We start from the raw sequence: 12625 nt of genomic DNA, 5'->3' as shown, positions 1-12625 counted from the left end.
AGTTATTTGTGTAATGTCTAGGGTGTGCGCTCTTGATGCAGCAAAGTCCTTGATTTGTTGTGAAATGATTTGGAGCCAAAGTAGGTCAGCAACAACCTGTAATTGTGCGGAGGCTTGTGGATCAACGTCTAGGCATTGGGCCTGTGCATATCGCACTATAAATCACTCGCTTTTTATTGTGACTATTGCCAAAAAACTTCCATTTTATGTCTCTTGAAGAATATTATTAGGAAGGTAATAATTACTAGTCATTCTATTTGTATCTGTGAATGTGGGTGTTACTGTAGGGTGTTTGGATGTTTGCTATCCCACAAAAGCAAACTTACCCCACTTGATTCAATAGAACATTCTTGAGATGTTTAAAAACATTGATCATCAAACCATATTCAACCAATAAGGGTTTGCTAATTTGAATGTGTAGTTGACAAGACACTGGACACTACATTTAATGTTGTGCCTCTCAGTAAGTACTTCTTAGCAATAAAAACTGTCATAGAAACTACATCCTTGTATTCTGAGCAGCAAGTATCATTAAGATCATTTTTGACTATCACTACTAAATTTGAAATGTACATACATTGAAAAGACTAACAAATAAAATTATTTAATTAATATTTGTAATGTTGTATGGCAATGAAATTTAACCTAACATTGAGATTTTAAAGTTATCAGTATTCAAAATGGCAATGAATTTTTTCAAATAAGAATATAAAAACTTGTTCATGATGCAACCTTTTAAATAAATGTTTTCACTACTCATACTCAAATGAAGTAATTCTCATGATCAATGGCTTAATTCATAGCTATTGAGGTTATCCCAATGCACACCCATATACCTACATATCATTTGTAACATGCTAATTTAGTCCAGCCCCAAATGTGGTATTAATGCAACCTTCATCGGCATAATTAAGTGACCTACAGAAATCGGTTTTCATTGAAGATTTTATCATGCCTTTAAAGATTGAATGAACATTGATTCTTATTCCATAATATTATTTTAACAGATACTGCTCTTGAAATAGTATAGAGAAGGCAACCAATTTGGCAGCTGCAACCAAAGATGAATTATCCATATATATTGATAGTTGCAAGCTTTAATTGATGTGCTTTGGTCATTGACAAAAGGTTCACTGGTAACTTTTTGTTAGATAGTATGTCATTATTGATGTGAAAAATCAAAATATGGCCAGCTGTATACTATCAATAGATCCAGTTCACATGAATATATGTGACCCGTTCTGACAAAACAAGGAACAAGTTGCATTTTTGACATTTCATGATATGAATAAAAATGTATGCATGGGACAATAAGCTTTAAAATGATACCAAAATTATGTACTTATCAAGATATTGATATTTTTTGAATGATACATTGATATTTTTGTCGAACTGCTAGTCTGAGAAATGGCCTAATTAGTTTCCTGATTTACACAGGATTAAATAGGTATTACTATAGATAGTTCAACTGCCAATTAAATTGATTAAATAAACCTCTTTTTAATAAATACTTTCAAGGATTTGAAAGTCCACTCAGTCCCAAGGTCAAATACCATGAAATTAAGAATTCCAAAATTTGATTTTTTAATGGGAATGTCATCTTTAAAGGCATATAATTCAAAACATGCCTGGCGACTTGTTCCGGGTTTTGTTGGAGCTGGTCACATATAAGCAAATATACAATAGTAATCACTTAATTAATATTTATTAACACCAGGCTTCTGTTAGTAATGGATAATGTTATGCATCTGTTTCTTTGAACCACCTCATTATTAAGACCCTCAAGCCAAGCAGATGTCAGCAACACAATCAAGTGTACCATATTGCATCAAATTTTTCATCTGCTTTTTTTAAATTTTCTTCTTACTACAGTATCACTATCATTGGCTGATGCAAATGAGATTGTGTAAAACACATTGAGAATCTTTCCAACGACAAATCCAAAGGTAAATTGTTATGGTAATATAAAGCAACAGAATATCAATTTAATTGTATATAATAGTAGATAAGGAAATTGACAAGCATTGTTTGATGTGTAAAGGTCGGTCAATTCTATTCTGATTCAATTTACAGTCTAATTGCCACTGATTTTTGTTCAAGGCTAGACTGATAAATTTATAAATTTTTTTAATAAAATGCATGGTAATATTTTTCTGTATTACTACCATAGAATTAGAGAAGGAGAACCGGGACTCCCTTTACCTCCACATACAATCGCGCCGTCAGCTATGGGGAGAAAATTGGGGGTATTCGGTCCTTGTCTCACGTGCACAAACAAAAAACAATTCTGCGTCTCATCTGAAGCATCTTGGTACTTGCATGCAGATCGCATCAAGTGTATCTTTCCGATGCGCCCTTCATCCATGTCGCGATTGCATGACACCGAATGCCTTGAGTGCATTCTGAGGGAAACCGAATACCCCCATTTTTTGCTCCATGCCTGTATCAAGATGGCGGTCAAGTCCCGATTCTTTATCTTTAATTCTGTGATTACAACGGAACTTCTTCACATCGTGGAATTGAATTAGGGGGGGTGTATTAACCCAAATATTTTGAGAATCCCATCTCAAAATTTGTGACTACATATATATAAACACCAAAAAATAAAGTTTTGGTTGAAACAAAATATTCTAACCCCTGTCCATAGCCTCTGAAAGTTTTTGGTTAAGGTTGCCAAATTCGGCAGACTTAGCACTTTGCACTTAGGTATTCGATATTACTGGTGTAATTTACAACTGGTGATGTCCTTTTCGTGCATAAAATGGTAATTTCACAAGTTGTAATGTATGAAGGGACTAATGTAAGAGTTTATAAGTATACTTGACCTGTTTTCATTAAGAATGGGGTCCCATGGAGCCGTGGGAAGGGGGGGGGTCAATTTGTGGACTATATAACTTTTTCCAAATTTGAAGGATCTGATAGCCTTTTCTGGAACGAGTCTTAATTTTCAACCAACCTGAAATCATCTGGGTTAACATCAGTTTATTATGTTACATTTGCTAGATCTAGTTTTTGAATTGTTGGCATAATTCAGGAGGTAGCTTCTTATAGTCTTTCAGAAGCCGGAATTATATCGCTTCCATTATAGGTATTGATAAATCACTGTCACCTGCGTATTTCAATTCACGGTAGGCCTACAGTCATTCTAACTTTGATTCGTATTCATCATCAGTGCTTTGTACTAGATATCCACTTCCGTTTCAATTGTAAAAATTGATTAATCGATGATGAACTTTTAATGCTGTTATCAACATTATTCCATAACTTAGTAGCTGCATATTTAATAGATTTTTCACAGAAAGCTCTTTTGATAAAAGGAAGCCTCAGACGATCTTTAATTCTGATGTTTAAGTCATGGATCTTAGACTGTTTTACAAACAAATCATCAAAAACACTTGGTAAAAAATCCATTGTCATGTTTTGTACATAAATAAACCAAGTTCAAATGTATACATATCCCTAACACTTAAAGTATTATACCTAATCAGTAAGGGATTAGTGCTACTTCTATAATCACTTGCACTTATAAAACGAAGTGCCCTGCAGGGTTCCTTAACCCTAACCGCCTAAGGGCTTTTTGGCGACGGGAAGGGAAAGAAGGAAAGAATAAAGAGAGAAAAGAAGGAAAGAAGTTGTTTGCTCTGGGTGAGATTCGAACCTGAGACCCCTCGCATGCCAAGCACTCGGTCTGCGACACTTTGCCACGGGTCTTGGGCTTCGCTGGCCAGCGAAACCGTGCCTATATCACTTAGGGCGATTGCGTCATCACACCACGTGGGGATGCATGCACGAACAGCGCATATATCAAGTAGTATTTTGTAGTATTCAGGAGGGTTAGGGTTAAGGAAGCCTATACTGAGTTTTGATAGTGGTAACCTAACCCTAACCGCCTAAGGGCTTTTTGGCGGCGGGAAGGGAAAGAAGGAAAGAATAAAGAGAGAAAAGAAGGAAAGAAGTTGTTTGCTCTGCGTGGGATTGGTACCTGAGACCCCTCACATGCCAAGCACTCGGTCGGCGACACTTTGCCACGGATCTTGGGCTTCGCTGGCCAGCGAAACCGTGCCTATATATCACTTAGGGCGATTGTGTCATCACACCACGTGGGATGCATGCACGAACAGCGCATATATCAAGTAGTATTTTGTAGTATTCAGGAGGGTTAGGGTTAAGCAGAAAGGAGCCATATTTGGATTCGGAGGGGTTCAGGAGAGTAAACCGTGGATTGAAGTCACAGTGTTAACTGTATCAGGATCCTGTCCACAACATCAGTGCTGAGCAGGGTGTTGGATTCAATAACTATGAGCTATCATGGAGAGGGGCCAAGCAACTCCAGTATGCCTCCTTCAGTCTTCAGATCTAGATCAAAGGCCAACAAGGTCTTTTTACATAATACAGCAAGATTGTGCAGCACAGTATATCGCTATAATGAAAGGATTGAATGTAAAGCAAGATCATCTATACAAATAAGAGTTCCAAACAAAAGATATTGCCAACATTTGAGTTCATCCAGAAAAGGCTTTCAGAATCTTCATATTTGGAAAAAGTGATATAACAAAACGAGTACACAAAAACCCTCCCCACCCTGGCTCCATGAGACCACACACTCTCGCTCAATGAAAACAGTCAGTAGGCCTACCCTTTTATTGTTCCCTTAATAGGCCTACACTACTATATTGACTATGAAATGTAAAATTACAATTTAGACAGTAAAAGGATAACTTCATTACCAACTAAATGTAAGTCACACCAGTATACATGGTATATAAAAATATTTCTGTGTTAACCACAGTGCAAGTCTGCCAAATTCGCAACCTTAACCAAAAACTTTCAGAGGAATGTACAGGGGGGTTAGCAGTTGATAATTATTTTTTTATTGCTGCAGTATTTTTTTGTATACATAACCACATATATTGAAGGGGGGAGAAAAATATTTCCATACATTTTGCAAAATAATACACCCCCATAGTTGAATCAGTCAACTTGATTTGATAGTGACTTTGTGTAGTGAAACATAGTTCTTAAATATATGTGTCCGATTCTATTGTTATTTGCTATTCCATTTGCATAAAGACAATACATATGTACACCAGTGTGCTATAATTTCATCAAAATATGGTTTTGTTTTCATTTTCATAAATTACAGGAAGGTGACCTGATATATTTTGAAAATCAAATTCTTTAAAATTCACATATAACAAAAAATGTTGTCCCTTTCAAACATTGATGCAAAAAAAGAACATGTAAATGTTCCTTGTAAATGTGACTTATTCCTTATGGAATTACTGACATTTTATACAGTGATAATCATCATGATAATGTAATTAAATTGATATCAAATTAGAGATCCTATTTTTCTCATTAACATGTTGAAATTAGGAGATATTAAAATCTGCATTATGATGGGGTAAAGTGGGGGATGAGGTTGTCAATCAGGTTACCCACCTTTAAATGATTGTCAGAATCTCTATCTGTAATTAATGGCATGATGGATTTGACATTGTTAAATCTTGCAGATAACCCCTTATCGCCAGAAGAAACTTACGTGGATCTGCTCAGCAAGCAAGCTAATATAGAGTGAGTATTTAACTTATTTTTTGGGTGATGAAGGCAAACAGACTAGACAAAATGGGCAGACAATGTAACAGAACAAAACAAAATATGCAAAACAAATAAGGCAGGAACAAAGTCAAAAAGGGTTGACCTCAATTACGTCAGCAGCACACATAACAGGAGAACTATGCTTTTCCCTCATCCACACAGCCTATTTGGAGAACTATGCTTTTCCCTCATCCACACAGCCTATTTTGAGGAAGACAATTTAAAAGTAGCATATTAGAAAATGCTAATACATATATATTACACAATTTGATCTTTAAAATTGCCCTGCTATACCATTTTTCCACCCTGATGTGGCAGTGACGTCAACTCGTTGAGGCAGCTTACAATGTACACCAGCGCTTTGAGCGAATGCTATCAATGTCATATTCTTCCATCCATCCAGCAAACACACATTTGAGAGCGGGTTTCCTTGCATCCTCTAGTAGGAAGTTATTGTTAGCAAAGTTTGTTGTTGTTTTGGACAATACACTACTATTATTATGTGGTACTGCTAATACTAAAAGTAATAATAACTAGAGTCAATAGAATCTGGGTACACAGCGAATAGCTATCTGGCAACTATATTTTGACCTTTTGACCCTAAAGTAAACATTGACCTTTGGGGTCATAAATATTTTTAACATGTTTAGAATGTCGAAGAATCGTTCCTGTTGAATTTGAGCTCGATTGGGCCAATTTTAAACATTTTTTTCAAATTTGACGTTTTGACCTCCTCAATGATCTTTGACCCCAATATAAAAAAACCTTATATACACAGAGAAAATGCATTGTTACAGTTTGAAAAAAAAAAATCTTCTTATTTAGCCTAAAACCGGAAACGACGTCTAAATGACCTTCGACCAAAAAAATAAAAAATACCTTGCATACATCGGGTAACACTAATGCATATATGAAGTTTTTGTCACTTTGGTCTGGGTACGTTGTGAAATAAAAAAAAAATTGGAACATATTTGATGATTTTTGGTTTTTGACTGGAAGCGACCCCTTAATGACCTTTGACCCTGAAACTGTAGACACCCCAAAGACCCTGGTTAGTATCAATGCATGTGTGCTAGTCAAGTCACATGACCTAAGCATGTCACCATCACATGTTATTTGTGAAAGAAGATACATTTTAGAGTAAAATCACATTTTTGCCATTGTGAGCAGGTCAAAGGTCAAATGGAGTTCAATGTCATATCACATGTGGGGACATGGTCAGTGGTGTTTGTGACCAAGTATGGTCAAAATCAGTCAAAGCTTAACAGAGCTAGGGCGAAATATGGCAAGTCATGCAAAATGTCATGTATTGCCAGAAAGAAAGAAGAAAGAGGAATTGGAAGAAGACAGAACACAGCAAATTTGGCAAATTCACTGTGTAAAAATTTGGCAAATTCACTGTGTAATAATGATTATTATAGTAATGGGTTGATATTAATTGGTATTCAAAACAGCAATAAGATAACTGATCAAATGGAAATGATGAAAATGTGTTGTTTTAAAAGAGAAAACATTGTAGTATTTTTACTTGTTAAAAATTATTAACTTAAATACTCTTCTTTTCTAGGAATGAAAGGGCATCATGCACTGACACTGAACGACGCACACTACATCAGGATCATATCAACAGGTAAGCTATATAAGATATTCTTAAACACTTGAGAACATTCCTGCAATCTTATTGGTTCTTACCCAGCTTTACCGTGTGATATGACACGATATCACACGAGTCAGCGATGTGATAAAGGCCAACACGATCACGCTGCACTCGCTAATTGGACCAATCGGGGCGCACAGCAACAACGGGACTGATCGATTTTAAGCCCTAGGTAATTCCTTGCAAAATGTAGATTGAATTTCATTAAAATTTGTATGATATTTTTATTTGAATTGAAGTGTTTAAGAATGAGAATAAAGGTATTGTTTTTAGCCGCTGGCGTGCATCTTATCGTCTCATAAAACGCGGGCGACATCATTATTTTTGGCGTAAAACAACTCGGCTTCGCCTCGTTGTTTGACTTAAAATCATGATGTCGCCCGTGTTATATGAGGCGATAGATGCACTCCAGGGGCTAAAAAAAGTAAAAACAATACCTTTATTCTCTAAATATGCTTCTAATGGCTTCCCTCTGGTATTTGGTGGCTGTGTATATGAAAGATGATATGCCAACATCATGATCATTTATTTATGACTAGAATGTACATGTATGTCTTATAAATCACATGATGTTGGTTTTTCAATTATGTATTCACAGGATTGAACAAGACATCAGGAAAAAAGAAAGCAAACTGGGAATAACACAGCGATGGACTGCATCTGATGATATCTACCAAAATCACCAACTGCAAGTGAAAGAAAAGAGGAAACAGGAGCTTCTGATCACTATGCGTCAGAATGCACTGCAGTACCAGTTTATACTGTCATTAAAAGGGAAATATGGTGGTGAGTTTGCAATGTCCATGTTCATATTTTATCAGCTATAATGGTCCAAGAGCATGGCTTAAACCACTAAGTCTGTGCGATTTTGTGTGTGCCTCGCGTTGTTGTAACATCACAATTAATTGGCCTGTCCAGCCCTCCGATCACTTCAAACTACTTAAAATGAAGACCTTTTTTTGATTACTGAACGGTCTATAACATTGCCTCTTTTACCAGCGATGGTAGAGTTCCACATCATAGCTAATTTCTTTCCAAATGACAAAATTAGAGCTAAACAATTTTTCTGTTTTCTTGCATGGCATGGGTGGGGTTAGTCTGAATAATCAGTTCCCGAACAAAATAGTCATTTACTTACATGATTGTGTTCTGGGCCTGTGGGGTGTCGTATTGGCGAAGTAGTCTTGTTATAATGTAAGAGCATCAGACAGAAAAGATTCTCCTTGATTTCCCCCGGAGAGGTTTTTAAGTTGCTCCCCTACTGCTCTCCTTAAAACTACAGGAGAGCTCTTTGCTGCTCCCCTGCTTATTTTAAAATTCAGTCATTGGTTTTCAATGTTTTTGAATGTATTTAAAACTTTTATATAAACCTAACATTTTAACCGTATTCTGTAAAACATGTTGTGTTTATCGGGTAGACATATAACACCTTACATGCACTGAATTTGCAATGCATAATCATGATAGACAATAACACAATACCATTAAAACCATTCTGTTTTAAAAAAATGTGTCATATATTTACAAAATATCATAAGGCAATCCAGGCCCATTTCACAAAGATTGTAAAATGATTTAAATGGACTTCATAATTGATGAATGCACCTTGAGATCAATCAGAATAGTTTTGGTGACCAAAATCTCTTACTTGTTATATATTGCCATAACTTGTGTATTGCGATTAATCTCATCTTAACTTTTATTGAAGGCTATTTCTTTTTCTTTCTTTTTTGTCTGATTTCATACAGAAAGAAATCAAAAGATTGCAGAAAGGCTGCAGAAACAAATACTAAATACGTCAAAGAAAGGAAAATCCCTTGCAGAGCGTTTTAACAAAGGCAAAAATATGCCAGTGCCTGTATCGCATAAAGACGCACTACAGCCAGATGCGGTCATTTATCAAAGCATCACTTCAAACCAAAGAACTATGATGGTAAGTAACCACTTTTTATAGATTATCCAAAGGAAAAGGCCTAATGGCATCACAAGTCATGTGAGTTTGTGTGTGTCCATCTATCAACAAGTATGTAAGGCTTTTGGATGAACTTTTGTCTTACATGAAAACTACTATTGCAACAACCATACACTTGTGTAATAGCTGCATTATGGGTGCCTTCATGTATTGGTGGTATCAAAGGTCACATACTGGGGTCAAATGTTATTTCAGGTCAACTTAAATTCACATCAAATGTAAAGGCTGAACTCACATGGACAGTTCAAATTCAGTTGCAACCATAGCTATGCAGACGTCTCATCTTCGGACGACCTATCTGGTACCGCTGACCCCATTTTTTACAATGGCTATGTTTCTTTCTTTTTTTCCGAATAATTTATCAGTGCATATACCATCTGTATTTGGGCAGTTCATGAATACATGTACAAACTGGAGTGCATTATATAGTGCGAGGTGGAAAAGTAAAACTAAAATGTGTTAAATCTGTCATGTGCTTGTCAACTAAACCATATTCATTCTAATCAGTAATGCATATTTGCAAGTCATATATATATATGAGATATGACAGGCATAATGAAAGAATTTGATAGTAACTGAGATATGGACAGAAGCAAACCTCAATAATTTGTCATTTGCAAAATTAGCTACACAGTATAGACTAAAATAAATAGTAAAATAGGGAACACGGTGGCCGAGCAGTACAGGCCCCAACTCATAAACGGCAGGTTGCGGGTTCGAGCCCAGCAATGCCATCATGTTGTGCCCTTGAGTGAGGCACTTTATCTCGATTACTCTTCTCCACCAAGGTGTATAAATGGGTACCAGCATTCTTAGATGCAAGGAAGGTAACAGACTTGCTATGGGGGAAGTGTAGCGATCCCCATGTAGCAACATTACATGGAGGAGTCTGGCCCAATCGCCAATGAAAGATAGATGGGCACTCCGATCACTGTTTGCAAACAGGATTGCTTTTTTTACTTTTACTTTTTTATATAGATTATGCAATACCATGTCATATTACTACCGTAATTAATTATGCTGACCTCCAAGAAGCTTAGACTGAAAAGGGTTTTGCAGAGAACATTATTCTCAGACATTATTCAAACAGGATGCAATCTCCAATTTTTAAATCCTTGTACTTCTATACCTGTTGGCTGTCATTTTGGTTATTTCAATTTGAACTATACCCCTCAAATTATTGAATATTTGCATGTAAACTATTAAGACGTAATACTAGTGTGTATCATTTTATTTTGTATCTTGAAAACAGATCAGTGGTCAAGAAATAACTACAACCTGCCAGCACAAAGTGGCCACTTTAGTGAATACCCTCAAGAGGGCTACAGAGGAATGTGCGCTGGTGAAAGTGGAGATGGCATGTTATCTGACAACCCTATGTGACCACCATGCCAAGTTAGAAGAAATGAGCAGAGACGGGCACCACACTAAAAGAGAACTAATCTTGCTCTTTTGTGCTCAAGAAAAAGTGTCACAAAGGTACTTCAGGGCAAGAGACCAATTTAAGAAACATATTGAACTGCCTCCAGTACCAGATCACATGTTAGCAATGGAGGAGCTGGTAACAAGTGAACACATGGACACCTCCACATACAGTGACAGTGATGAAGATGCATCTTCTGATGAAGACACATCTTCTGATGAAGAATCATATGATGACAATGAGTCTTGTGATGATGAGGAGGTATAAGAGCCAGATGATAATGAAGAAAGGCCATGTAATGATGATGCTAACACTAGCCAAGTTCTTTAAAGCAATAATGTGTGATTTGCATAAAGAAAAGATTCTTATTTAAATGTTTGTTTTCACTGATCACATTATCTCCTTTTAATTTCGAGCCAAACAAATGAGGTATTACGAAGAAAATTGCGATTCATTCCAACCCCTACAATGTGTGTACTACGCACGATCGATTACATGTAACTGCACGGAGCATCGCGCCGACGTGTGTACATACAAGCTGACATCCACGGTACATGTTAGCAAGAATGAACTCTGAATAAAACTGGTCGACCGGTTTTAATACAAAAGTTAAATTTTACTGTTATTAAAACACTTCAGGCTTAGTCTTTTACGTGGTATTTTAGTATACCACTGGGCATTTTAATTATGCAAAAAGTAGAAACCGAGTAAAATTATGGCGCCGCTGTGAAGCAAATCACACATTATGGCTTTAAAGGAGTATTTCGTGATCCTAGCATCCTCTATTTATGTCATTTTTCATTAGATATCCACGAAAAAAACATATTCCCAAAATTTCAGTTGATTCGATTTTATGTTCATGAAGTTATGCATGATTATGTGTATTACACTGTTCCATAGACAATGCGTTGTAATTTCGTTCTGGTGCACCAGAACGAAATTCAAATTTCACGATATCTTTGCTAAACGAATTAATCTGCAAGAAATATTTTGTACATAAACATTATGTAACCAGAGGTTTCCAGTGATGTAAAAATCTCAACTTTTTTTGAGAAAAGTGGGGGATGAGGCTGTGGATCACGAAATGCCCTTTTAAGTGGCTGTGTCTTATGTAACAATACAATCTTTTGGCCCTTTCACTTGTCATATTATTACAATGTACACCAATCATGTAGAAGTGTAAGAGTTGGATATTAGGATATAGTTTGAGGCTAAATATCATTCACCCATTTAATAAACCCATAGATTCTGGGAAATTACTTAGCCATCTTTCCCCTCTACCAATATTGTTTGTGACCTGTCACCATGAAATGAGCGTAAAGTCGCTAGTTGGTAGTTTTGAGACGTTGTGGCTGCTGTGTTATTATGTTCAACATACACCTGTTGAAACCAATGGTATGTCTTTACATTGTATGTCCTTTATGAATGGGGGCACAATGGGCCATTCACGAATGATATGCTACTGACTTGTACAGGTGCGTGTCAAACAATGAACATCGACTCAGCAGCAGTGATGTCTCAAATCTACCAATTTGGGACTTTTCATCAAAGGCCAATTTATGTTGACATTTTGTATCCAAATTTTACAATATTTTTTGATGAAAATTTTTGAAGTTTTTTTAGGGTGTATGTCACAATGCATACAAACATGCACGCATATCGCATCTTTTGGCTTTTTGCAGAATTTTCCTGCTTCAACCATAAATTCAGTAATTTATGGGGATTTTATTGGACTACCCTTTACTGCATGCGATCTGTTGCATCTCAGTATACATACATACTAAAATTGGTAGATGTTTATAAAAGCAAGTTTTAATTGCAGTTAACTACAAATAATAGCATGGTGTGTACATATACCTCATGGTAGGGGAGAGTGGGGTAAGTTGAGCCAGGGGTAAGTTGAGCTACCCTCTAGAAAGAAAATTAAAACTTATCTTACTTTGCAGTTCCACTTATTTGTATATTCACGACATAA

General features: G+C 36.2%; 1 protein-coding gene and 2 long non-coding RNA genes across 3 annotated transcripts; 2 read left to right on the top strand and 1 right to left on the bottom strand.

Moving 5' to 3' along the window:
• Positions 1-1891: 1891 nt before the first annotated feature.
• On the top strand, positions 1892-7934 carry LOC140136581 (uncharacterized). Its single transcript, XR_011856696.1, has 4 exons — positions 1892-1946; positions 5514-5574; positions 7166-7228; positions 7854-7934. It is a non-coding gene; the product is annotated as an uncharacterized lncRNA (long non-coding RNA).
• Positions 3551-4164, bottom strand: LOC140136580 (uncharacterized). The gene is made up of 2 exons (XR_011856694.1): positions 4059-4164; positions 3551-3739 (listed from the first exon to the last, which is right to left on the bottom strand). It is a non-coding gene; the product is annotated as an uncharacterized lncRNA (long non-coding RNA).
• Positions 7935-9009: 1075 nt separating the features above from the next.
• On the top strand, positions 9010-11127 carry LOC140136579 (uncharacterized). The gene is made up of 2 exons (XM_072158271.1): positions 9010-9188; positions 10480-11127. The coding sequence occupies exons 1-2, from the start codon at positions 9102-9104 to the stop codon at positions 10915-10917; spliced, it is 525 nt and encodes a 174-aa protein (XP_072014372.1). The 5' UTR covers positions 9010-9101; the 3' UTR covers positions 10918-11127.
• The last annotated feature ends 1498 nt before the right edge of the window (positions 11128-12625 follow it).

Source organism: Amphiura filiformis, chromosome 16 (assembly GCF_039555335.1).
Source record: "Amphiura filiformis chromosome 16, Afil_fr2py, whole genome shotgun sequence".
Lineage (NCBI taxonomy): Eukaryota > Metazoa > Echinodermata > Ophiuroidea > Amphilepidida > Amphiuridae > Amphiura > Amphiura filiformis.
Note: the sequence above shows the minus strand (reverse complement) of the source record. Positions and strands in the feature narration are given on the sequence as shown.

Excerpts from the sequence above, each read along its gene's own strand:
- LOC140136579 (XM_072158271.1), top strand. The coding sequence starts at position 9,102 with ATGCCAGTGCCTGTATCGCATAAAGACGCACTACAGCCAGATGCGGTC. Across the intron at positions 9,189-10,479 it reads CAAACCAAAGAACTATGATG|ATCAGTGGTCAAGAAATAAC; the intron begins GTAAGTAACCAC and ends TCTTGAAAACAG.